The sequence below is a fragment of the Aspergillus brunneoviolaceus genome (genome assembly GCF_003184695.1).
Source record: "Aspergillus brunneoviolaceus CBS 621.78 unplaced genomic scaffold BO95scaffold_5, whole genome shotgun sequence".
Lineage (NCBI taxonomy): Eukaryota > Fungi > Ascomycota > Eurotiomycetes > Eurotiales > Aspergillaceae > Aspergillus > Aspergillus brunneoviolaceus.
The window spans coordinates 596549-622090 of NW_020290735.1; the positions used below are offsets into that span (position 1 = coordinate 596549).

General features: G+C 52.3%; 9 protein-coding genes and 1 non-coding gene across 10 annotated transcripts; 1 reads left to right on the forward strand and 9 right to left on the reverse strand.

Moving 5' to 3' along the window:
* Positions 1 to 750: 750 nt before the first annotated feature.
* On the reverse strand, positions 751 to 4671 carry BO95DRAFT_478842 (uncharacterized protein; the record flags this gene model as incomplete). The annotated part of the gene is made up of 10 exons (XM_025590062.1): positions 751 to 1976; positions 2046 to 2387; positions 2450 to 2660; positions 2741 to 3000; positions 3089 to 3828; positions 3894 to 3904; positions 3983 to 4065; positions 4192 to 4252; positions 4441 to 4535; positions 4599 to 4671. The coding sequence occupies 10 exons, from the start codon at positions 4669 to 4671 to the stop codon at positions 751 to 753; spliced, it is 3102 nt and encodes a 1033-aa protein (XP_025446887.1).
* A 2479-nt stretch (positions 4672 to 7150) lies between these two features.
* Positions 7151 to 8119, reverse strand: BO95DRAFT_459407 (uncharacterized protein; the record flags this gene model as incomplete). Its single annotated transcript, XM_025588643.1, has 1 exon — positions 7151 to 8119. The coding sequence occupies one exon, from the start codon at positions 8117 to 8119 to the stop codon at positions 7151 to 7153; it is 969 nt and encodes a 322-aa protein (XP_025446888.1).
* A 323-nt stretch (positions 8120 to 8442) lies between these two features.
* Positions 8443 to 10660, reverse strand: BO95DRAFT_500772 (sugar porter family MFS transporter; the record flags this gene model as incomplete). Its single annotated transcript, XM_025590983.1, has 5 exons — positions 8443 to 9093; positions 9153 to 9438; positions 9494 to 9863; positions 9919 to 10345; positions 10399 to 10660. The coding sequence occupies 5 exons, from the start codon at positions 10658 to 10660 to the stop codon at positions 8714 to 8716; spliced, it is 1725 nt and encodes a 574-aa protein (XP_025446889.1). The 3' UTR covers positions 8443 to 8713.
* A 316-nt stretch (positions 10661 to 10976) lies between these two features.
* Positions 10977 to 11947, reverse strand: BO95DRAFT_198556 (uncharacterized protein). The gene has a single exon (XM_025581013.1). It carries the CDS (start codon positions 11701 to 11703, stop codon positions 11134 to 11136), a length of 570 nt encoding a protein of 189 aa, XP_025446890.1. The 5' UTR covers positions 11704 to 11947; the 3' UTR covers positions 10977 to 11133.
* Positions 11948 to 12192: 245 nt separating this feature from the next.
* BO95DRAFT_352639 (uncharacterized protein) lies at positions 12193 to 13633 on the reverse strand (the record flags this gene model as incomplete). The annotated part of the gene is made up of 3 exons (XM_025582144.1): positions 12193 to 13040; positions 13103 to 13415; positions 13472 to 13633. The coding sequence occupies 3 exons, from the start codon at positions 13631 to 13633 to the stop codon at positions 12193 to 12195; spliced, it is 1323 nt and encodes a 440-aa protein (XP_025446891.1).
* A 1147-nt stretch (positions 13634 to 14780) lies between these two features.
* On the reverse strand, positions 14781 to 18152 carry BO95DRAFT_500778 (uncharacterized protein; the record flags this gene model as incomplete). Its single annotated transcript, XM_025590984.1, has 2 exons — positions 14781 to 17676; positions 18107 to 18152. 2 exons carry the CDS (start codon positions 18150 to 18152, stop codon positions 14939 to 14941), a joined length of 2784 nt encoding a protein of 927 aa, XP_025446892.1. The 3' UTR covers positions 14781 to 14938.
* Positions 18153 to 18304: 152 nt separating this feature from the next.
* Positions 18305 to 18927, forward strand: BO95DRAFT_459411 (uncharacterized protein; the record flags this gene model as incomplete). Its single annotated transcript, XM_025588644.1, has 3 exons — positions 18305 to 18340; positions 18410 to 18491; positions 18545 to 18927. The coding sequence occupies 3 exons, from the start codon at positions 18305 to 18307 to the stop codon at positions 18925 to 18927; spliced, it is 501 nt and encodes a 166-aa protein (XP_025446893.1).
* Positions 18928 to 20747: 1820 nt separating this feature from the next.
* On the reverse strand, positions 20748 to 20818 carry BO95DRAFT_t33. The gene has a single exon. It is a non-coding gene; the product is annotated as a tRNA-Gly (tRNA).
* A 256-nt stretch (positions 20819 to 21074) lies between these two features.
* BO95DRAFT_500786 (uncharacterized protein) lies at positions 21075 to 21666 on the reverse strand (the record flags this gene model as incomplete). Its single annotated transcript, XM_025590985.1, has 1 exon — positions 21075 to 21666. The coding sequence occupies one exon, from the start codon at positions 21664 to 21666 to the stop codon at positions 21271 to 21273; it is 396 nt and encodes a 131-aa protein (XP_025446894.1). The 3' UTR covers positions 21075 to 21270.
* A 1127-nt stretch (positions 21667 to 22793) lies between these two features.
* Positions 22794 to 25424, reverse strand: BO95DRAFT_198739 (sugar porter family MFS transporter). Its single transcript, XM_025581014.1, has 5 exons — positions 24981 to 25424; positions 24612 to 24881; positions 24070 to 24525; positions 23396 to 24001; positions 22794 to 23344 (listed from the first exon to the last, which is right to left on the reverse strand). Exons 1-5 carry the CDS (start codon positions 25093 to 25095, stop codon positions 23262 to 23264), a joined length of 1530 nt encoding a protein of 509 aa, XP_025446895.1. The 5' UTR covers positions 25096 to 25424; the 3' UTR covers positions 22794 to 23261.
* Positions 25425 to 25542: the final 118 nt, after the last annotated feature.

A 25542-nucleotide genomic window follows, 5' to 3' on the forward strand; every position in this document is an offset into this window, starting at 1 on the left:
CTCTCTGCGCATCCATGCAGAAGCTATCTTGATTCCACTCGATATCTGGATAATCAATCTACGGAGACAAATGGACCTAAGATAGCCATCAAAGCCACTTCACTCGTGGCGAGTCTGTCTCCTAGAAAGAGCATCTGTTCGACTTATACACTCAGGACAGATACTGCGCAGATGGCAAAAGCATTGATCCTCAGATGCTGCAACCACTGAGATTCGAGAGAGATATGCTAAGTCAAATATCTGTGGACAGCAACGACACCAGCGGCCTTGCCTAGTTCCGCAGATAGCCTGATGTAGTCAGGATTTATCCATCCCCCAACTCTCTCGCAGGTGTTATCAAGACTGATTAGACGTCTGGCTCAGGATCAAATGGTAGGATATTGATAAAGTTACTTAAGGTTTTAAACACCCAGTAAAGAGAGTCCATGCGGTATTTGTAGCGAGGATCTGAACAGGGGGGATATTGGATCATCAACACCTGATAACCCCATCAAGGTTCCTCAGAATGCATACTCGGACTCTTGCTTTGAATTCACAATTCTGTCCATCACATTGACAGGCATATTTATTTACTGGTACTTGCGGTTGGTAGCTACAAGCTCTGAATGTGTCTGATCAGATTATCTACTGTTTCCCTGCACGTTTGTATCCGAGTAATCCGCGATGTGCTATTCTCTGATTTGATGCATTTTATAGGCAATTGAACATTTCCTAGAACACTTTGGGGCATGAGTAACGCCCAGATGGAAATTAACCAAAACCCGAAAACAGTCCGTCCGCCCATCCGGCATCGTCTTCGACCTCTGGAGCCTGGTCATCGTCGGGGGTGAGGTTACTTGCTTGCAAAGACTCGGCTGACTCCCCACCAGACCATGAGTCCGGGTCCTCAGAAGGCACTCTACTCACTTCAAAATCGGCAGCGAGAGAGTCGGGGATGGTGTTAGTATGACTGTCTTCATCCTCAGGGTCGGATGGCGGAGTAGCTGGTTCTTTATCCAAGTCCCCATCCGTACCGTCCTCGTCACTGGTCGGGTCTTGACGCATTGCATCCAGAGCTTGCGACATTGCATCAAACTCGTCCTGGCAATCTTCCGGAGACGACTGGTCAGGTTGAAGAAGCTCGTCTTGAATTACCTCGAAATCCTCCGGGCTCGGGATGACACCCTGCGGAGGTAACAGCGTGTCTTGTGGGGGGGCGGACGGCGCCTTCCGACTGTGGCCTTGTCCTCTCGGAGCCCCGATTCGATGGTCTCGGATGATGGTTGCAATCAGGCTCTCTGCTTTTTTGATACCCAGTTTCCGAAAGAACTTCTTCTCCAGAGGGAATGTCCGGTTGATTTCCAGATGCACCCAGTCTCGCGGTGGGATTCTGGCTACCACTGCTGCATGGTTCTGCGACTGCTGGTCGGTACCACTACCGGAGGCGTACTCGTCTTGGGCCCTCTCGATGTCATCGGCTGTGGTGTCCGGGCCATGAAGTCGAAGGGCCCGTTCCAAGATCAGAATCAAGTCGCATGCGCATTTCACCACCATCCGGGCGGCCGGCCAGATCTTCAACAACGGGGTCGTTGTGGATAACAAGATCTGGCCCACTCCCATCATAAAGTTCCACACGTCCTGCCCCGCATTCTGGAACCAAAAGGCTCTAAGATTGTGAAGGACAATCTTGAACAGTCGAGGGGTTACATCATCTCGCGTGATCTTCTCCAACCCAAAGGAATCGAAGATCTGACTGCAAAGGATGTGGCACAAAATTGGAGTGGCTGCTGCGTTGGCGAATGGCACGGTGGTGATCAGAGTGCGCCATACATGTGCATTATAATTCAGCAACTCCGCCGTCGTTTCTATAGCCAATTTGACCTTCAGGTCCATGTTGATTTGCTGCGAGACGACAAGCCCTGTGGCATTTCTCGGACTGTAAGCCTGGACACTTTTCAGCGTCATCTTGACGAGGGCCTCAATGGAAGAGATGTCGTCTGTTGGTCAAGGTCAGCGTTTAGACTCCAGAGTTCGAGAATCCGAGGCGTAGGGCGTGTCAAGCATACCAGACGAGGTATAATGCACCTGCGCATTGGGGTGATATCGTTTCACGTCATTCTCAAACTGTTTCTCTTCTTCATAAAACTCCTGTTCCGCTCGCGACTTGATGGCCTCGAGCTGATTTTCATTCAATTGAAAGGATGTTCGAGGGCATCCCTGCTCAGCATCTGCTTCTTGTTTATCTCTGTGCTCTTGGCGTAGGACCTCTTGGATCGTGTTCTGCCGGTGACCAAGTTCCTTGTCTTTCTTGGTTCGGACCACAATCACCGGCGTCTGGGCGTTGTGTTTCCGGACTTCGTCAAGAAGGTCCTTGTGAGCCTGCTGAATCGTTCTTTGGGATGAGACCTCTACGCACAGCCTGAGCAAAGAAACCCTTAGCGAAGAACCGATCATATTAAAAGGTACACACCCTGGGATGAGACGAACCAGATTGCATGCAGCCGCTCGGAGGTGCTCTCCGCTGTGGATCGTTTCTGAAGAAACTCCTTCAAAAGCCGGACCTCTTCCATCATACCGACCTGGAACCCACGGGAGTCATGGATGATGATACCAGGATGACGGTCGGACTCGAATGCTTCATCAACATTATGGTTGACCATCTCGCTATGACTGACTGGAACCTGAAAGGGGTAATCGATCAATGCTCTTTGTCCTGCTAGAATGTTGGTTCGCCCCCCCCCCCCCCCCCCCGGGAACGTACCAGAGGAATGCCAAAGACGGCATTGAGGAGGGTGGATTTGCCCACTCCGGTGGAGCCGCACACCAGAATCCGGCATGCTTGAATTTTACTCATGTCTGGCGTGGCCCAAGGATCCAGTAATGTCTCGGGGAGTAGCTGCAGCGAGCGAAAGGTCTCCAGATTCGCTACGTGATGCGATTCCCATGCATGCAAATTGACAAGTCGCGGGTAGCAATCCATGACGAAGTACACCGATGGATGGATCACTGCTCCGACAGCGGCTACAACAACCAGGGCCCGATAGGTCGTGTTAGTTGATCGCAAGGTGCCGGCGAAGGTAGGGCGACCGGATGCTTGATGAATGCTTACCTCCATCCTGATATCCTATCAACTTTCCGCGGGAATCGGTGTCAAACATCTTGCGGGCTTTGGGCGGAGCGTTGTATCGCGTCAGGTAGAGGCTTGTTTTGTTGAGCCTCACATAATGCTGTGAGGGATCTGTCTCCTGTCTCCCCTTCACGTTCCGGGTGTGCGAGTGAAGTCGGTTTGTGGGGAGCGACTGGATGTTGCCGTGATGGTGTGAGTCGCGCAAATCGTACATCTCGACTGTGAGCTTATTCGCGAATCTCAGAACCCACGGCGGGTTTGATGAATGTTGGACTGGTTGTACGTGTGACCTAGTCGATTTGACCTCTGAGGGAAAGACCAGATCGATTGTCGCGGGCCCGATGTCCTGGTCATCGCGGACGGCGTCGTCGCGAGTTATGCCCCCCGTCAGTCCCAACCCACAATTCCGAGCTTCGACAAGCATCCACTGCAACGGGTAGAGCGAGAGTCCATCCATCTTGGGGCCTCCGCCGATATCAACATGGGAACCGACAAACCAGGCCTCCACCCAGTTGGTCTCCTCCGGGGCTGGGGTATCGCCGCGGAAAAGTAGGATCGGCTCGAGCTTTTGCTGTGTCTCGTGCAATGCAACAGCGTGGCGGACACATGCAGAGGAAGGAGGTAAATCCAGGGGGGTGTCGATGAACTGGTCATTGATGGTATCAAACAGCCCGACAAAGCGAATTGTCGGGCTCTCACGCGCGCTTTGCCTTGTCGATACCCTAACGGGGACCCCGGGGCATGAGTTAAAGCGACCAAGAACCGCTGACGGTGAGGGCACACTTACTGTTTCTGCAGCTAGAGGTCCCAAGGCCAGGAATCAGTATCAGAGCAATCTCCGTGGCCAAGAAGGGGGAAATGACTGGTCTCACGAACCTCTTTCAGGCCGGAAGTCTTGAATGCACTTTTCAAAATCTGCAAACCTCCTCCACTCTCCGCAGGGCTCTCGGGGTGACCGGCTGTTGAGCCGCACAGAAGATGAATCACCGCTCGAATTATTACTGTGTTCGAGCAAATCAGGATCGGACTATACAGCTCTCTCAGATGCACACCGGCGGAGAGAGTGCGGGTATTTGTGCACTTACATGCGCCCTGACTGAAACCAAAGAACCACAGCTCGTCTTGCGGGCTTTGTTCTCGACAATACTGGCCTTTGGGTTAGTCCCACAGAAGGTAACAACGCGAGAATCAGTCCAACCTTGAGAACCTCATCTGTCCTTGCCCACATCGAGGCAGGCTTCAAAGGGGAATTCACTTTAAAGTATTTGCAGTGCTGGATAGAAGGCATGATGAGCCTGCACCGACAGAATAAACTGGGACTGTAGGGAACATACCTGCTCAACCCAATCACCGGTTTCATCCAGTACTTTCCCCGTCTTCACCGTCGACGAGATTCTATACACGTTGCTTCGGTTCCTGTTACCCCGTTCTATGGTAGGAGTCAGCTTCTAGGGTGCGAATAGAGTACGCAATTGTCGGTTATGGTACTCACTCAATTGACCGTGGGAATCGTACCATGGCGCATCAACACAGATCACCACGCGTTTAGGGGATCGGGATTCCATCTTCTCGACAAGAGTGAATCTGGAAGCTTAGATAATAGGAATATTGCAAGTGATGCCTAGAGGGTCGGAATTTAAACGAGATGGGACACACGGGGAGAGTGTGTAGAAGAAAGAAATTCTTCGACAATTCACCCGACCTCCATCATGATGAACAGGGGTACAATGGAGGTGCACCAGGCGAGCCATGGCTGATTCGCAGGTCTACGCCATTGCAACGAAGGAGGGTAGAGGTCCCAATGGGCTGAATGAGTGCTAATAGGGGTGATAGTGAAGTTACATGCAGGCGCATGACTCACGGCTCTTGTTCTTTTTGTTTTTTGTTTTTTGTTTTTTTTTTAATCGCCTCTTACATTCAAGGAAGAGCCGTGGTCAATTGCAGTCCAAGGTGGGCGTGACGAATAGTTCAACAGTGGTAGGGAAGCACAGGCTGATGAGAGATTAGCGCTGTTTCTTGCAGGCCAACTGCGCCCCGCCCGCGGTCCGAGCCCTCGGTGGACCGGATCAGTTACCACTTCTTTGCGGGCGTAAGACGTCGTGGCTTGAGGCTTCTCTTGCCTCTTACCATATCAGCATGGAATTCTTACAATCAATCACTCTGACTGGTTCCCTTGATCCGTACGGTTATGTCCGTGCCTTGGCTAAGGTAGCCGCTGTTTGCTTTCATTCTCGCCTGTTATCAACCCCCCCCCCTTCCTCCAACCTATCATGAGCCAGCATGGGAATGATTGCTTTTCCTCCAGCTTCAGCTGACAATCCTGAGTCCCGGGAAGGGATGCAGTGCGTCAAGCCACTTAAGATAACATGGCGGTCTGCTTCCGGCGAGAGCGGTAAATAGGCTACTTGCGTGGATCCAGAGTCCCCCCGTTCCCCCGTTCCCCCGTCCCCCTGTCTCGTTTGGAGCCTAAAATCTCACTGCGGTGCTTGCAGTCGGTCCCAGCATCCAATCAGATGTTTACAAGGGTGGCTCGGACAGGCTTCCATCGGGTTGATGACTGCCGGCCTACGCTGCCCGGCCGGGAAGATTCGATTTTCCAGGAACCAGCCCCTCACTCGATGGAACCTTGGCTCATGGCTAAGCAATGCAGTGGGGTACTTCGTGAGAGGTATAAGTCACACTAGGTGGGCCAATGGCAAGCAAGTATCGGCATGCACACCAGAATTCCGCCTTTTCTTTTCTGCTGGCTGATGGATGGATCCGAGTGCAGCGACAAGATCAGCCATCTGGAGACGAACAGCTAACGATGAGCGTATCCATCCGTTGCCACGTCTCGACCATCAGCTTGTGGCCAAAGGGGGACGGGACGTTCAGTCGACGCAATCCAGACGACAGATTAGCAACAAGCCACGAGAAAGGCTATGGTGAGGTGTGGCCTATTGTGCCATAGTCATGAGACTGCGTCCCCGGACGGAAGCCCTAGGCATGGAACACTTTATACATTTGACCTGGCACTACGGAGCTGTGCCTCCCCCGTCTGTATTCTAGACTGATGCGGCCTAACCTCTATGCAGTATTAATTCTCTGGCGCCGCGAGTCGCATGTTCCTGCCCATTTTCCGGAAGCCGTAAGTAAGCTCACGATCGCTGTCGATTGGGCCCAGTCATGCAAGGCTATCGCAGAGGACAAACTGTAGTTACTGTACAGTACAGTCAGTACCTGCACATGCTTTCATGAATTCATGCATTCCAGAAAATTCCTGAGGTTATTGAACCGGCAAGCGAGATATCATGCTCCGCGTGAAGCAACAGTTGCGGTATTCGTGTGTTTTCAAGCCAGAGATGACTCGTTCTTGTTCGACCAGAACTGCGAAGTAGTAGATTTTCCAGCGAGTCTAGGCCTACTGGAAAAGAGAACAAGCTATTCAAGCACAGTGCTACCTTACTAATCAGCCAACTTAGAACCTGTCTACCTCCAGGCTGAAGTTATGGTTGGCCTCAATGGCCAGGCAGCAGTGTTCACCGCCCGCTCGGCGCCAGGGTCATGTCGATACCCTCGCGTAGCCTGATCTCAATCATTCATCCGCATTCCCCCGCTGTTCAAGGACTCGGTCAACTACAAATGACATGCTTGAAGTACAATAAATGACCCAATCCCTTGTGCAGCCTCCTGTTCATATCTGTGTGCTCTCCTATGAACCTGATTCTTTCCGCTTCGGACGAGTACATCGGATTACTACGATCCTGCAGGCTTTTGGCTGTTCATTGGATGTCTCATGGTTCTTTGCAAGCTTTGGTGGCATTGGGGCCAGCTGGTGCAACTCTTGTCTCCTACCTCTTCCAGACGTTGGGACATGGGATTGGGAAAATACTGCAGCACTCTCCTCACCTATGAGTTAGCTGACTGAGGGGTCAAAAAGGAAAGGAAGGATGCGGCAGGAATGTTGAAAAATGTTAATGGTATGAGACTTCTATCAAATTCTCTAAATCTAGTCACTGACTTCCCAGCGACAAACCAATCGACAGTGATCAGTGAATATCCTTGCTAGGCTTCGGTCTCCGCATTGGACGACTCCACCGGCACGATGTCATCACTTGGCTCGAAGGAAACGGTATAGTCGGGCCAGCGGCGCGGAGGACTGGTCGTGAACCCGTACTCCAGCTGACACAGCCGCAGAATCCATTTGGCCTCCTCCTCGGGGTTGTTGACGATGCCGATCCAGCCGACCAGGGGCACGGGCATTTCACTTTCCCTCTTTTTCTCCGAGTGCAGCATCACCGAGGTCGCGGTGTACGTCGGCGTGAGCAAGTACGAGTTCACCTGGGGGTCATTCGGGCTCATGGCCTCGATGGCAATCTGATCGGCCTTGGGTATATCGGTCAGCCACACCGCGGCGTGCTCAGCGGTCTCCCCCGGACGTCCTCGGATCAGAACTTGCTTGCGCTCCGCTCTGGCGGTGGGAGTCTGGCGGTTCACCCGCCAGCGCACCCCGAACGCGTCGCGGATATAGCCGGCGCAGTTGAGGGGGTAGCGCGCGGCGCCCGAAATCGCGCTGCCGGCGAGGATGAACGGCCACCCGTACTTGCGGGTGCTGGCGAGCTCCTTGATGGTCTTCCAAGCGTCGCCGTAGGTCGTCATGAGCTGTGGGTCGGCCAGGATTATCCCGTGGATATTGTCCCTGGCGGCCTCGACCAGCGCCACCAGGTTGTCGATGCTCTCCGCGCGAAAGACGACGGCGCGGGCCTCTAGTAGCTTTATCACGGCAGCGACGTGCGGTGAGGGCTGGGGCCCAAAAAATACCACGATTATGGCCGGCAGGTATATCTTCACGGCCACGGGGGTCCCATCCGGCGCTTCATGCACAGCATCGCCCCGCTCGTTGAGCCGGCCATGGATTGCATCCATTTCGTCCTCGGGGATCAGATCCTGGGTGTCCATTATTGGCCTCGGATTTTCGGGGACAACCACGACCTCCCGTTCTTCGCCAAGGTCCCAGAAGGGTTGTGTCACCATGGTTTTTCCAGTAGAGGTAGTGTACTGATCTGTAAGTCTCTGATCTGTGAATGACAGTGATTGTTTACTAGCAAATTGCTAGCAAGGGCTCATAATGAGCTATTTATAGTGAAATCTTGATCCTCGAAGGCGACGTGAGTTAGCGGGAAGAGTCGAGGGAGCACAAGGAAAACAGTGCTGCTGAAGAACCTCAGGACGCGTACCTTTGTTGCTATAACAAACGAGCCTAAGCTTTTTGATAATGAATGGAGCTTCCCGCTAAATATTGTTGGATAAAACGAGGATTGAAAGGTAAGGATACTGGGTACTTTGCCAATTCACTAATGTCGTTGATTGTAGGGTCGCAGAAGCAATTGTCTCTGATGACTCTCAGCGTTTGCTTTTCCGGTCGATGTCAAAGAGGCAGCTTCCCTCTTCGTCTGCCCGTCCATTCTTTTCAGAAAGCGCGAACTACAGGAACTAGTTCCTGGACTGGGAACAGAGAATTCATTCATCGAGTCATTCAATTTCCGTTATGCTATTGACAATCCTTCGTTATGCTGCATCCCCTCGCTAAACAAACCGGAACGCCGTCCCTCATGCCTTTAGTCAATTTCATACGACGCTGGCTGTCCCCATTGATGTGCCATGATAAATCTCACTAGCAATGCGACGGTGCAACCGCAGCTCTTCCTCATTCAGGCGATCTCCAAACACAGCCGCAATCTGTTCCAAGGACTTGCCCGAGGTCTCGGGAACGAAGAAGAATGAGAACACGGAGGCGGCCACACAGAAACATCCAAAGAAGAGATACGTGCCCCAACCCAGAGAGATCAGCATCTGCGGGACGATCACCCCGATGATGAAATTGGCCAACCAGATCATGGCCGTGGCAGCACCTACACCCTTGGCGCGCTTGTTGCTGGGGAAGATCTCGGCTGGAAGGACCCAAGCCAAGGGTCCGTATGAGGTACTGTAGGCGAGAACATAAATGTCTGATGTCTATGTTAGTTTCGTTTGTACTGACTTGAAAGAGTAAAAGGCCGATACTCACAGATGAGTGCAACACAGAACCAGCTCACCCCTTCGTGCGCAGCCCAGTCGCCGCTGTACTTGTTCATGAGTCCTGCCATTATCAGGTGCGGCACAGCCATGGCGATACCACCCCAGATGGCCAGCGGGCGCCGTCCTGCGCGATCCAGATAAGCCAGGATTGGAAGCCCACCCACTAACTGGCAAATGTTGATCATGCCTGCTAGGATCAACGACATGTTGCTATCCTGGCCAAGTGCTGCAAAGAAAGTGGGCGCGTAGTATACAAACGAGTTGATCCCCGAGAACTAGAAGGTGATTAGATATAGGTCATCACGACTCTCGTGCTAGAGATATACTAACCTGCTGGAAAAAGGGAATGGCAAGGCCGACCATGGTGCGCCGGATATACTTGGCTTGAAAGAGGGAAATCCACTGCTTGAATCCCACCATGACGGGACGAGACGCGTGGTCCGGAAACTCTTTGGCAAGGAGTTCTTGCTGCAGTCGAACTTCGGTCAGAATTCCCTTCCATTCGAGTCGGACGCGCTCGTCGGTCTGGGGCAGACACCGCAGCTTGGCCAAGGCGGCGAGACTGTCGTCGTCGCGTCCTCGCATAGCCAGCCAGCGGGGAGAGAAGGGGAAGAGATGAATGGCGATGCCAACCAGCAATGCAGGGATCATCTGGATGATGAACGGCAGGCGGAAGGCCCAGTCGCCGGGGATCGATCTACTCAGCCGTTAGTCTACTCTCCATGACCGTCGTTTAGCTGGCTCGAATGACTTACTTCGTTCCATAGGATATCCAGTAGGCCACGATGGCACCGATGACAATACTGATGGCTTCCAACACCAACAGAGAGCCACGCCAACGGGGAGGGGCGATCTCCGAGATATACAACGGCGCACCCATAGCAAGAGTTCCGACACCAATGCCGCCGATAAACCGGCCTACAACCAACGTGGCATAGTCCGAGGCCGCGGTCTGAATGATGGCTCCAACCACGAAGAAGAAAGTGGCGACAGACAGGCCCCACTTGCGGGAGATCCGATCCGCGACAGCAGGGAAGAAAAGACAGCCGATGAAGGCGCCCAATTCCAGCATGGCGGTCATCAGCCCGGTGTTAAACCCGTAGTGCGCGTTGTCGGGCGAGACTTGAGGGAATTGTTGTCGGAACTGATTCATTTCGAGGATAATGGATATGACACCTTGATCTGGAGCCCACTCATTAACTAATCATCTCTATGATCTCCGGATTGAGACGTACCATATCCAAAGGAGAAACCACCGATAGATGCCAACCAGGCTGCCCCGAACACATACGGCGACCGCATGAGATCGCGCAGCTGGCCATTGTCGTACTTGACTTCTGCCGACAGTATCTCCAGGGCATCATCCCCAACGGATTCATCGTGGACCACCTTCTCCTTGTCCAGGGATGTGTCATCGTTCACAAGTGTTCCGGCATACTCATCATGGACAGCCGAAGTCTTGTTTTCCTTCTCCGGGGAAGCGTCTTCGATCGACATGGTGACACCTGCGAAAGGGAATGCACGAAGGATGGATAGAGATGATTTTCGTCGCAATGTAATGAATTGGAGATGCGCGTGTCCTGCAACAGACTGGAACATGCATCCGACCGGGGACACGAAGTGGGTATATATGCATTTTCGAGGGAAAGCAACCATCACCACCAGCCCGACAGTAACTCACTCGCGGACCATGGAAACCCAAGGAAAGCATAAACCAGGCTATCCAGCTCCGACCCAACAATTGACAGTCTATCTTTTCCCGCATGAGAGTCGGTGTAAACCTGGAGAAGAACCCGGGGAAACGAGATGGAAACACGGGGGGGAAATGCATCCCACCCTCGTGATTGGATCCCCCCTTGGCCCGTGGCGATAAAACCTTATCCGGCAAGCACTCAGCGCACCTAATGAGGAAATTTGCCGTATTGGGTGGACGCGCTAGCGACATAGGCTCAGCCAATGGCCGTGCAGGACTAGAGCAGGAATGGCCTAGTCTCGGGACGGTCCCGACGCACTGGCTGCCGCGTGATGTCATCACCTTCGTGACTGCGCAGTTTGCAGGTGGTAGGGGCGTCGTGCAATGGGCATCGATGGCCTTGAGGAGCCGGGCCGTCGTCTGGCGACCTTAGATTCCCCGCGTTCGAGGTTCCTGAGGGCAAACGCCGCGAAGAGCGTTTTATGCTGGCGAGCATGATCGCTCGCATCCTAACGTGACTTTCGCCTAGAACCACGTAGTTGAGGTCTTTGAGACATGGTGTGCTATGGCTATAGATATCTTTGATGGCGTGTGTGCCGCCGAAGGATAGCGAGTTCGGTCCGGTGCGTAAGATCGGGGCCCGTCGGTGAGCCTCGTACAGGTCCTTCGAGCGGTAGCCACAGGCGCTCAGGTAAATGTGGCGCAGGTCGGTGAATCCCGAAAGTGGCGAGAACCCGGGGTATTTGCGGAGTCCTTTGGGCTCATGAAAGTAACGAACAATCGGAAGAATGAAAAGGTAGGAGACACTACGAAACGTAGCGGCTGCGAAAAAGACGAGTGCCAACATAGTAAAGGTTGGCTTGTGCCTTGCAACAAGCCTGTGGTGCCTTTGCACATGTCTTCCATGGGTTCATATTTGTATACACATATATCTCAATAGCCGGAAGATGACTTCACACGTGCTGGGACGGGAAATGATGCCAATTCTGCCTGAAGTTTCCCGTCTCAGACTCTGCCAAATTCAAATTGGGATGTTTGAAGTATGCCTCATGCAAGTGCTCCTGACAGAGTGTCTGTTTAGTTGATGGAGTGAGGAGCATGTGCCCGTCGAGTCTTCAATGGATGCCACGCTTGCTTACCAAAAAAGGCAAGTTTCCTCTTTGGGACATGTGGCGACATCGCATCGCATCCTGCTGCAGTGATATGCTTCTGCTGTTTCATTTGATCTTTGCCCCACAAGCTTTGCATGCAGCTCATACACGGGTCCGGGGCAGGTCTCCAATATCCGGGGTATTGGGGAAACAGCGAGGTCTAGGTCTTTACAATAGCGTTTCCCTTAAATGGGGCGACCCCATGCAGTTTGCAGTGCATTGATAGTGCTTGCTGTCGGCCATGCATGGTCCCATTCCAGCCCTTCCAGTAGTCGAATTAACGCACCCTGCTCGCCAGGATCGGTGAAATACTCTCCGCATATAGAGATTCCTACCATCGCCGTGACAAGGGCAGCCGGACAAGGGGGATTCCAGACCGCCAATCCACACAAACGCCGTGTACAATCCTGCAGCTCTTGAACTAGGGCTTTGTCCCTCGACAGGGCACCGAGTCCAAGCCGCGACGCCCGCCGGGGGTCAGACACCGCCAGCAGAATACGACCGAGTTCAATATGCTGCGCCCCTGCCACCTGGCAGCTGTTCATGTGCCAAATCTCAGGGAAGTGTTTTCCGACCGTCGGCTCCCGATCGCGATAATGTATAGGCTTGTAGGGCGCGGGCTTTGCCTCCTTCCACCGCTCTTCGACGGCCTTCAACTTGGACCAGCGCTGCAAACGCTCCTCCGCGCTAGAGCGATGATTGTCACCAAAGCAAAACAATAAGAGGTCAGCCACCCACACAAGAATTCGGTTGGTCCAGATGAAATCATTCGCTGCGTCGCACATGGTGTAATCATTAGTCGGAGAGACCGGTAGTCTAAACTCTCGTTGGTAGAGGAAAGCACTCCAGATCTCCTGGCGGAGAGCACTCAAAGCAGCGGAATGGCGTAACGAGACAGACGGGCAGGCGTGTACGTTGATATCTCGGCTTGGACCATGGATCTTAAACCAAGCATAGAACGATTCATCTTGTTGCGTATTCACATTAAACTGAATTGCATTGAGGTACGCTTCCGAGTCACCTAGTGACGGAGCTAAATCCAGGGGAGTATTAGCATGTCAATTCTGGTGGCCTATAATGCCTTTCGAGCTTTACCTTCTATTTGCTCATAGAATCTAAGAATCGTAGCAGCTGTGAGCACGTCTTCGTTGTACACTTCCTCTGGGTCATGTGATATCTCAAACAGATACGAGATGCAAATGTCGTGATAACGGATCGCCGTCTCGGGGCTCAGCAGAGATCGAACCTCTTCTGGGAAACCAAGAGTCTCCAACGACTTGCCACATGATGCTAGGCGATTGAGATGTCCCGCAGAGGCCGTGTATACCGCGTATCGAAGGACCGGACAGAACATGGCTCGCTCGGGAACATGAAGAGCGAAGTGGCGATCGCGGTCACTGATATCAAACTGGATCGGTTAGTCGCTTACGGATGTTTGATGCTGATAGCCGGCGGTGTGCTTACCCATTGAGCCAGATTCTGGGTAAAATGACGCAGCAAACAAGCCTCCTCGAGGTTCAGGTAGGCAGCGTCGGAATGTGACGTTGGCAGCCCGTGTAGGGGCCCGGGCGGATATCTGCTCCTCTCCGATGCGCCCAGTGTAACTGTGGGGGGTTGATTGCGCATGTTCGTGTGCTCCACAGGATAGGAAGACGATCGAGCTGCAACCTTATCTGGTATCGTTGTTTCCGAAGATGCTGTAGATGGAGATCGACCGTCATACCGTTTGCCCTCGAGACATGATGAAGACTGCGAACGAGGGGGAGCTGCTTGAGTTCTGTCACTGGGGGATTTCGCCTTCTTCGCCACTCTATCACCGACCGCACTCACACCACTTGCGTTTCGACACACATCGGAATCGGAAGTGGCTCTATCCCGCGCAACATGGGGCGTCATGTCGACATACGTCAAACGGCCTAAGCTATAAGTATCTGTCACAGATGTTTGCTCCTTACATCCGAGAGTACGTACGTCTTTTCTTCGACTGGACCCATGTCTGATCGGGCGCGAAATCGAATGTTTGCCGGCGCCGAGGAACCGAGCGGAAGCGGATTTTGGGGGGCGCAGGATCGCACTGAGCTTTGCTCTTCAGGCAGGACTGACATGGTGTATCCTCGGTGCCTAAGATTATAAGTATTAGCCATGTAGCCTTTGAATACTCTGACGTTGTGATTCTCCTACATCGTAAGTCGTGATCTAGAAATCGTTGAGGTGATGAGCGATCAGCGATTGCTTGGCGGTGGGGTTGACTCACCTTTGCACCCCACGCATGATTGCGCGGACGCAGTCGACGTCGCCATGATAAAGCTGGGCTAGCAAAGACTATCGGGGGCGCATGACTTGGGGCATGATTGGTAGATGACAATCGATGAAGGAGGTGGCGAGGATGAAAACACGATGGAGATGGAAATAGTTGGAGAAGCTCGAGTGTGGTGATGCGCATGCGGGGAAGGAGCCAATTTCCCCGATGGACGGCCTTGCAGCCTCAGGCATCGATATATCTCGTTCACGAAACGAGCGGGAATAGTAGGTAGACTCGATGATTCGACCCGCGGAGAAAGGCGCCTTTCCTTGGACCATCAGTGTGTAAAAGGGGTTTGTTTTCGTTCAAATATTCTCTTCTCCACGTACGAAATACACATGCTATCGTGGTCTAGGTCTAAGGATTGCCTTCTGTGATATATTCTATACAAATCAGAGACGACCAAATCTGTGGAGCCTGACTCCTGGTCCTTCTATCTAGTCTAATAATTTGCCTCAGCCTACCAGGATGTCTAAATACACGTTTCTTCCCCAAGTTGAGTACAGCTGGTTAGGAAGCTATGCGCGTTGACAGGCGATCCTCGTCGCTCGTATTCAGCAAGGCGAACAGCTTTCCTCCGGTAGCCCATCATTCCCCGTCACCGCCTAAAGATGCGAATGTGCAGTCTTCTAGCTTCTGTGCCATATCGAACGCTTTAACTTTTCGATCGTCTGCCATGGGTCCCGGACATCGCCCTTCGCCCGACGCTCTCCACGTCCCAGAGCCACAATTTGATCGTCTGGGATCACGTACCATCTAAGGTCAAACGCGCTCTTCTTCAAGTTGGGCGCCAAGCTTTTACACATGTCGGTCTGGAAACCAGGTAGATCCCTCCACCTGATGTGCTTGTCAAGATTGATGTTGAGAGTATTGGGGACCTGATGCTCGAAAATAGTCACCGGCCGGGTTTGTCCACACCGGAAGGCGAGGACCCGTCCCACTGCTTGATCAAACACTGCATGAGAGGGGGGCGGCGAGAACAGGTGAACCTGTCGGCACGCCAAGTGTAGATTCAAGTCCAGAGAGGGAACCAGGTACGAAAGAACAAGAACCATGCATTCATTGCCGCTTGTATCGGTGAAATCCGCGATGATGCTGTCTCTCCTCTCCTTCTGGGAGTCCGGATGGAGGATTGCGAACGGAATGCCTGTTTCATGAAGGGCTGCACCGACAAAAGCTTCTTCTCCTGGGTGGTATGTCCAGATCACGGCCTTCTCGCCTAGAAGACACACCTGATGTTGGAGCGATTCTATGAGAGAACGCATCTTCGGTGACCCGTGCAGAAGAAGATCGAGCCCTTCGGACTTGAGGTGTAGAGGAGCTCTGTTCCCATCACTCGGACCCGCATCCGAACCTGTTGCTGCTGGCAATGGTTTCTGATAAAAGCTTCTTCCCTGTTCCCCTGCCATTGGTATTCCGTCTTTCTCCAGGGCCTCCCGGAATCTCTGAAGCACCTCGTTTCTACCGTCATTGAGAGCCTCAATGTCAGAGATTAAACTCGTGGAAGCCAAGCGCCGTTCCAGAGCGATAAGGCCAATCCAAGTTGATCCCATAAGCACTTGACGGAGTTTGTGCATGTCCCATTTGTAAATCGAGCAACGCTTAGGACTCGGTTCAAGGAAATCGCTCTGGTACTTATCCGCACAGTGCTGATAAATCTGAAGTTCTGCGTCCTTGAAAGGAGTGATCATGGTTAGTCTCAATGCTGGTGGGTGACACGCGCTGATTTTCCGATCTGAGTCCAACCATACGCAAGACGCTACGGTCCGTCGAATCATCAAGTGTTTTAGTATGGCACGAATGCGAAGTTGGCATTGCGGAGGTTCGATGTCCGGCGCCAGAATATGCTTGAAGACAAACTCTCTACTGCACAAGATTCTTGAATCGTCTGAACCAAATGCAGAATGGAAAATACTAGTCAATCGAGTGGGGTCATAAGCGTTGGCAGGTAGAGGATATGGCCAAAGCAAGATTGGCGCATAGCTATCGAAATCACGAATGTCACGGAAGAACGGAGTTGCGGTCAGAAGCAGGTTGAAAGGGGCGTGTAACCACATCCCGGCGAGCGAAAAGCCTGACCTACGTGTGCATAGCAAGTGCGCTTCGTCGAAGACCGCCATTGAGAACTTTCCTCGTAAGGAACGGGTGCAACGAGCCGGCATGTCTAGTGCGTCCGGATCATAGACTTGCGCGTGATTCCGACACCATTTTTTGACGGCCGAGGGACCATGCGTGCTTGAGAGTGTCTCGTAGCTGGTCACAACCACTGCGGGGTCTTGTTCCTTGCTCCCGAATACTTCATGCTGCTCCTCCAATCTCGTTACAATGCGGTTCTCGGATGATGCATCATCGCCTTGCCGGTCGGGCACATAGATCCAGATATGGAAAATATCAGTTATTGCGTGTATTTTCTCGGCCCTTTGATCAACAAAGAGAGATGGAGCAACAACAATGAAAGGTTTGCCTTGGTGGCTTCCCGTTCTGACCATGTGCATCATGAGTGCCAGTGCCTCCCAGGATTTACCAAGGCCGACAGCGTCTGCGAGAATCGCTCCTCTGGTCAGACCCATCCGTCGGATCTGGTTAAGTCTGTTGACGGCTACCGGTTGCCATTCTTCTAAAACGGCATTCTGGCGCATTCCTGGTATCTGGAGATATTGTTCATCGACAATGCCCAGGTTGTGACAGGCTTCAGAATGGTTCTTGCATTGATACGCAGGATCGTTCAGCCAGCTCTGCTCTTCTTTCACTCTCACGAAGTCCTCTCTCAGGGGTTGGACTACCTTCCGTTTGTCGACGTGCCAACCCCACTCTAGATCCAAGACTGCTGTGTAACTCGGCTCGTCGAAGTCGTCTCGAGAATACGTAGAATAGTAAGCCTCGGAGTCGTCTTGAGAATACGTGGAAAGGTAGGCCATCGGCAGATTGCTCAGTTTCTGCTTCTTGTGCGGAGTCTCATTCTCGGGGTCGTTACTAGCTGACATCTTGGGAATGACGCACATTTCTTCGGCGTTCAATAAAGCTTCGGCCCCTCTGATACTTTGAAGAATCGGTCTGCCCATAGTTGTCGCGATTCTCATGTATTGCCAAAATGGCTCAGAGCGGTCAAACATGGGACTACTCCTGCTTGAGATAAGTTTGGAGATGGCGCTTCGTATCTCATCTAGCATTGCAGCTGAGGCCGTGCTCTGTGGCTCATCGCCGGGTTGGGGATTCAATTTGCTCTCTTCTGCTTTTGCAATACCTCTAGACTCCGACGAGGCAGAGCCCAGTGGCTCATCACCGGGTTCGGCTGCCAGACCTGCCCTTGTAGTTTCTGGGTCTCCGAGTGCTTCTACCGGTCCACTGTTCGTCTTACTCTTCTTCTCTCAATCTCCACCAGTAGTGCTAGTCATGCAGGTATTTTCCGGAGAGCTTTAGGTTTTCGTTAGGATTGGTCCGACGGTTGCGCTGGGAGACTTCGACTGGTTCGTGTTCGGTTCGTCTCGGGGGTGAACGATATCAGGGATCAAATGCAGAGATACTCATAAGTATATTGAATTCGGTGGATCTGGCACATCACATAAGATATTGAGTCGTCGGAAGGATATATGATTCATGGCCAAGCGAAGGAGATAGACGAGAGGGCAGAGAGCAAGAGAAAGGTGAATGTAGCGCAGTGGGTGAGGAAGCTGGACTGCGCGCGAGGAAGGCAAGAGGAAGCCTGAAGCTCACCAACCACGGCAACAGGTGGATGACACTACTTTGTCTTCAAATCGCTTCTACCCCTTGGGCTTTCTTACCATAACAGAACATACCACAATCAACTCCACCTTTCAGGTGACTCAATCTCTTACCAGCCATCTTCATTATCACTCTCTTCTTCTTGGTTACTCAATCCCACTTCAAACTACAACATCTACATCAACAACGCAAATCTACTTCCAATCCACAACATCTACACCTCGCTATTCCAACCCACCACAACACCTCATACCATCACAATCACCGTCAAAATGGCTGTCACTTGGAACTCAGAAGCCAACGCGAAAGTAAGTCACCGTCAAACTATATTTCCTATCCTCATCACCACATATGCTAATCTCGATCTTGCATCACAGCTTTTCCTCGGCGTTTTGACCCAGCTTAGAAACCTAAGTATCAAGCTTGATTACACCGCACTAGCAGATTGTGTGGGTCAGGGTAAGTGCTGTAATGCCCCCGTCGTCAGAGTATCGATACTGATACACGAGAAGGATGCACCGTCCGAGCCGTGCAGCTGCAGATGGACAAACTCAGAAAGCAGGTCTCCGACGGCACCAGTAACCCCGGAACCCCCGTCGGCACACCCCGAAAGAAGGCTACGACTGCTGCCAGCAGTGGTCCCTCCAGTCAGGCTCTTCTGTCTGCCAAGCGCAAGGCGGCCCGCATCGCGAAGCCAAAGACTCCGACCAGGAAGGGCAAGAGTGTGTCCAAGGTTGTGAGCAAGGCGAGCAGTGAGGATGACAGCGAGGACGACAGCGAGGACGACGGCGAGGAGGCTGCGAAGCCAATCATCAAGGGAGAAGATAGTGAGGAGGATGCAGAGACTATTGTCAAGGGGGAGGATATTGATGGCAGCGACAAGACCTACGCCTGATGGCTTGAAGGGGAGGCTGTGCTGCTACCTTCCATACTTCTCGCCTGACCTTGAGGGTCACCGGTTTTCTAGCACCTACTTGGTAGTGCCAATGCACAAGAATCAATTTAAATGATGATATCCGAATGAAGTTACGAATCGATCTCAAGTAGCTTCCAAGGGGACTTAGAACTCAAAAGGCAACATTGCATACCATACAGACGTAATTCTCTGGACTACACCTGGCTCTTCACAGATATGCTTGTAGGTCCTCAAACAGTAAATCAACACATAACCGTCATATTCCGGACTTATCAATGCATCAGTAAGTCTTAACTCCATCGAGATCCAGCGCCTCACTGAGCAGTTTTCAATAACACTGAGTTGCAAACAAGAACAGTGAATCACGCACCAGACCTCTGCATCACCTCAGTATCACAGTCTGAGATAAAGACGTCTCAACAAACTCTTCATCTCCTTTTAGGCTTAACCACTACCCTCATCAAGCCTCTTCAGAGCAGTCTGCCTATCTACAACAACCGTCATCCTACAGTCATCTCTCACCATCTCCATCTCAGACACCACCGATACACCATCCCCTTTCTCATATCCCAACAAAGCCGACACTGAACCAACACGCCCTCGCAACCACTGTTCAAATTTCCATATCCATCTCCTCATCTCATCAACACAACACACAAATTCACCCTCCTATCGATCCAACCCTCAAATTCATCCCCTAATCGACCAAACCTCCACCTCCACTTACCACCCAAACCAAGCACACCACACAACCACCAAGCAAGAATCCACAACCACCAAGCAAAATGAAATGGACCCCCGAAAACATGAACATCGTACGCTCACCTTCTCCTCATCCCCCCATCCCCCCATCCACCCCCCAACCCAACCTCCGTAAAACTAACACCCAGACCCAGCTCTGGGAAACCCTCTTCGAAACCCATAACCTAACCATCGACATCGACAAGATGGCCGCCGTCTGGCGTGAGTACCTCCCCATCTCCAAAATTCCAAGCTTTCAGAAAATCCCCGAAACTAACGCAACCCAGCCAACGACGACGAAAAACCCACCGCCCGCGCCATCAAAGAGCGTCTCGAGAAGTTCCGCCGGAACCTCAAGAACGGCGGGAGCACTATCACCTTCAGCATGGGTGGGAAGCGCGCGAATACGGAGTCGCCGGAGGCGAATCGGGTGAAGAGGCGGCGGGTTCCGGTTAAGAAGTCTGCAGCGGGGAAGGGGGGGGCTGGGGAGGATGACGGGGGTGTGCAGGGCGGTGATGAGGGTTTGAGCGTGAAGAAGGAAAATGAGGGAGAGATGGGCGGTGTCTTTGGTGGTGATGTTGTCTAGACTCTGGGTACCGGCCTATGCTATGGAGATATTCTCGTCGCTTGATGCGGGGATTATGGGGATGCAGGTGAGTGGGTGGATTGTTTTTCGGGGGTGCTGTGCCCAGGGGTACAGTACATTTGGTTTCCTCGATTTTACTCGAAGGCTAATATGGAATGGCAATGATGATTGCTACTTGAGTACATGGCGTAGATTCTTATTCTGGCTGTGTTGGTGCCCAGTTGTTGTGCTGTATGCGGTCCTGGCTGGCTGAGTTTTCGGGAGCATCCCGAAGATAGACAAGTTTCTACTCGTGGGTGTTAAGCTACGGGAGTACTATGGAACCACCAATTCGAACCGCGGGTCTATCTGCATGATAAATTCCAACATGATGTTCCTTAAGCCCATTCGCAATCAAAAGACACTCTGGTAGGGGGGTCTACCAGTGCCAAAATATAAGATCGACGTCGAAGGCAAAAAGGCAAAAAGTGAGTGCATCATCCGTGAATCGAACACGGGCCTCATCGATGGCAACGATGAATTCTACCACTAGACCAATGATGCTAGTTGTTGTAGTCTTGGCATAGACTAGTAATATATGAGCATAGAAAATATGAAACCGCGCAAGACAGCAACAACAAAGAACTACTATCAGCCCTCGTTCCATGGTTCATTGATGAATACTATGTAGCAGAAACACTTGTATTACTTCTGAAACTCCAGCTCTACTACAGCTCCAGCTCCAGCTACACTCCCACTCCCACTCCAGAAACCTACTCACAAGATATGCGAAGGAGTGTCATTGCATATATATCTAGTCGCTGCGCAAACCGCTCATCATCACCAAAACACGAAATCAAACAGTACATCTCCCCCGTCTGGCCAGACAAAAAGCAAACAAAATGACAGTCATGCAAAGCAGTCCGAAAGATCCATCATCTGTCTAGGATGACCCCCCAGCCCCTCGACCCGTCAATCCCAGCCCCGCTCCACTTCTCACTCTCACATTCAATAACTCAAGCCCAGCAAGTGATGGTGGCGCCGCTCAAGTCAACAGGAGTCGCAGCGTTCGGGTTGCCATCGAGATCGGCAAAGGTGCGCTGGGAGTTGAGGTAGGCGATGCTTCTGCCGCCGTTGACGATGTTGCAGCCCGACCACTGCGCGAAGTTGGTCAGCTGGGCCGAAGAGGCCAGGACCTTGCCGCTGGAGCCGACCGAGGTGCCGCCGTAGAGGGTCTGGATGCTGCGGGTGACGCCGTCGCCGGGGATGGGCACGCCGGCGTTGGCTCCGCTCTGGTCGTTGGCGAGGGAGACGGTGACGCTGTTCACCCGGGCCTCAATGTCCACCGGGGCAGGGGCGGCCGAGACGGCGGCGATGAGGATGGAGGCAATGATGGTGGTGAAGGACTTCATTTTGAATGGAGTGGTTGGTGGACTTCCGAAGATGTTAAAGAGTAGAAGAGTGGAAGAGTGAAAGAGAGAGTTCTTTGGTGAAGACTGGATCTGATGGCTTGTGAGGATGTTGATGTTGATGATGAAGCTATATCTCGACGAGCAGACACGACCAATTTATACCTTTCGTCGTCCCTGTATCTCAACACCCGATCATCAACATTGGTACAGATCTTCAACCAGATCTGTCCAGCCTTCACCGTCAATCCTAATCGCATGAGGCTTCCCCCTCCCCAGCCACCACTTCGTAATCTAAAAACAGTGTCCCAGACTTCAGCATGTTGGTATACGAGCACACGGATGCTATTGATGGTACACCGCAGGGCACAGCCGATGCCACGATCGAGTCGTCCCCCGGCTCGCACAACAGCAGTTCATGCCCGCGTGGATCCGGCTGGCCATGTTTCGTGGTACAGGAGCAATGAACGCGACCCCGGGTTGGTTGCCCATTTCTTAAAGATACACGTGACCGTGGGATGTCGGTGGCCTAACATCACAACCCAGCCCTCGATCCAAGACATCCGACTACTTTGCGGAGATCTGCAGGGTGCCGTGAAAGAGACCCATCAGCCAACCCAACTAAGGTGTGGTAGGGCCCGGGGAGATCGGAAAATGACTTGACAGACATGGGAAGCCTTGCGGATGCGGGGAGACCTTAGCAACAGAGTTAATACCGAAATAGTACCTCTGAGTGGCTCAGTGACTGTCCATACCGAGTTAGTATGGTTGAAGTATTGAAATGTAGTGAGAAGTAGTGAATGAACTGCACCGCCTGCAGGTCTTGAAGTTACCCGCACTGAACCCCGGAAGGGAACCCAATCACTGAGTCCCGGCCAAGCCCGCATTCTCGTATTGCCTGCACTCCATGGGTCCAGCTTGGCAGATAAAAATAACCCCATCGCTTGAGTGACCCTCGTATGAAACCTGTCTTACACCCTGCCTGCCTGCCTGACTGCTGGCCTGGACTCGAGGCTGAAAGAGGCGGTGACGTGAGCAAAGAAAAGCGGTCGCTTTGTCCGCCCTAATTCACTGCCCTGGATGCCATGTCTCAGAACTCGATGATCTGGCAGCAACAAGCACACGAGGTTGCAAAAGTGCAGTCGTATTCTCCACGATCATGCTAGGAGAGGAAAAATAGGCTCCCATGCATTAGGGTCGATAGGTGCATATTTCACCCACACCCGCTATTTCCGATCTGTGGGGAAACCTTATGAGGTTACCATTACTCAACCCTCACCACACCACAACATTACAAACAGGCCATAGCCCACGGAATTGGACGCATCCCAACAGGAACAGTGGATTCGTAGCAAACGGGCACGGGTGCATGAAATCACGAGGCCCCGCGAAAAACTATCGAGTAGACTATTGAAGCCGGAACGAGAGATTTGTTTGACTTCTGCTTGGCGAACTGTATCGCAAGTGCTGGTCCAGGAGACCTGTGTCGAGTACTTTCCCGCCTGAGGCTGTCGGAAATCGTGTAGCCGGCACCCCCTTGTGCAGACTCAAAGCTGACATTGACAAGTCATACTCGTACAGGCAAACTTACTCCCTGCTCATACACTCTCCATTTCTGTAGCCCGGACTTCTTTCTCATCCTCTAGGACAGCAAGGCGCGTTGTCTGAGGAATCTCATATGCTGGGTAGACTATTAGTGACCAGACCGTCTGTGCTAAGACATTTGACTCACATTTGAATTTGCGCGCTGGAACTCCATTTTCGAACATCACTTGGATGTCCTCCAGGGATCGCCCGGCCGTCTCCGGCAAGAAAAAGTAAATCCACAATGCTGCGCCAAACATCAGGCCACCATAGATGAAACCCACCCGGGCGCTGAGATTGGCTCCATCCGCATTGAACAAGTACGGAAAGGTGAACGTGACTACCCAGCTAAAGAACCAGTTGGTACCAGTCGAGGTGGCCATGAGTTTGCTGCGGTTGGGGCCGGTCGAGATCTCCGACGTGACCACCCACACGGCGGGTCCCAGGGCAAGATTGAACACGACCATGAAGATGTAGACCATTGCTACGATGACTTGGTCTAAGCTCATGGTCTTGTCCGTGGCCGTTCCCGCCCCACCGACGACGAACAAGACCACACACACCAAAGAGCAGGAAACAAGCAGCATCACCCGTCGACCGAAGCGCTCAACACAGTACTGATTCAGCCAGACCGCAGGCATCGGCGTAAGGTACAGGCCCATCTGAATGAGGAAAGAGTTGGTAATCCCAATTTGCGAAAAGAAGACAATCCCGTAGCTGGTTATAAAGTTGATGCCTGAGGCCTGTTGAAATGCTACAACACCCAGAGTTAGCAAATTGGAATCAAAAGTAGTGAACAAGACTTGTGGAGACGTTGCTCACCCTGAATGGAGCATCCTAGATAGGTCTTCCGTCCATCTACCTTCCACTTGAACAGGTCTCCCCAAGAACTATCGTTTCGCTGCTCTTCCTCAACCATACTTGTGATATATACTATCTCGCTCTCGATAAAGTCCGGCCGATCACCGTACAGTCGTCGAAGGGCTGCTCGGGCTTGCTCCGTCCTTCCCTTCGATAAGAGCCAGCGAGGGGACTCGGGGCAAAACAGTATGAGGCCGGGAACTAGAATAATTGGGAAGACAAGCTGAACTGCCATCGGAATCCGATAGGAACCACTATCTGTTCGATCCTTAGTAGCATAGTCCACAATCACACCGAACAACAGTCCAAGCCCAACATCAAACTGGTATACGGAGACCAATGCTCCACGAAAGCGGGTAGGTGCACAATCGGCAACGTACAAGGGGACCAGGCACGAAATCAGTCCCACCGCGTAGCCTGTCAATGTTTAGCTTTGAAATGCCATATGCGACAGCCTGGGTATGTGTATGCTGCTCAATGCTGCCTAGGGGTTTAGAACGTACCCATTAACAGCCTTCCAACGATCAACAAGGCGAGGTTATCAGCAGCGACCTGGAAGATCACACCGGCAGTAACAAAGGCACTAGACACAAAGAGCCCTCCTCGACGTCCAATGCGATCGTCTACCAGGTAGGAGGAGACAGCGCCGACAAGCTCCCCGACGTTGATGATGCTAGTGGTAAGTGACTGAATGCTGGAACTGAGGACATAGCCACCGGTCGCGCTGTCGTAGTGTCCATAAGCTTTGATGAAGGGATCCATATCGAGGATACCTATTTGTCACAGCATCATTAGCTCAGCCAACAGACGGGACCATGATGCTGAATCGTGAAGGTGTATCTCTTCTGAGGTGAGACGTCCTGACTACCTACCAGAATAGTAGGAAGAGTCGAATCCAAACTGAAAAGCAGCAATCGTGATGAACAAGCTGATTGCGATTGCCCTCCATTCTCCCCGGATTCCAAGCATATCAAGAACGTGAGTCATCTTCGCAGAAATTCTTGGGCACAGGCAAGGAGGCAAGTATTAGCACATTCCACGGGGACGATCGACGGAAAGATTCTGGGGGCCCCCGAGCATGTTTTGAGGATTTATAGTCCACGAAAACGAAAATCATCTAGCAGATCCGAGTCTGTGAAATCCGGGGTTTCCCACGGGGTAACGAAGACGTCCGAAAACTGGAGGGAGCCAGACCCGGCTGCTGATAAAAAGCCGATTGCCAAGGACAAAATAGGCCGACTAGAGTTTGGCAGCCATGGAGTTCGCGCTATCAGATTGGCTGCATGCCTCGTAGAAGCGTCCACCGGGTGCATTGGGCCCGCGTGGCTCGAGTTCTCGTGATTCGTGCGGGATCCACCTCGGCCCGCTCGCTCAAAACTGAGGTATAAAAGATTAGCCGCGCCGAATCGTGAAAGAGACCGAACTGTCGGCCTA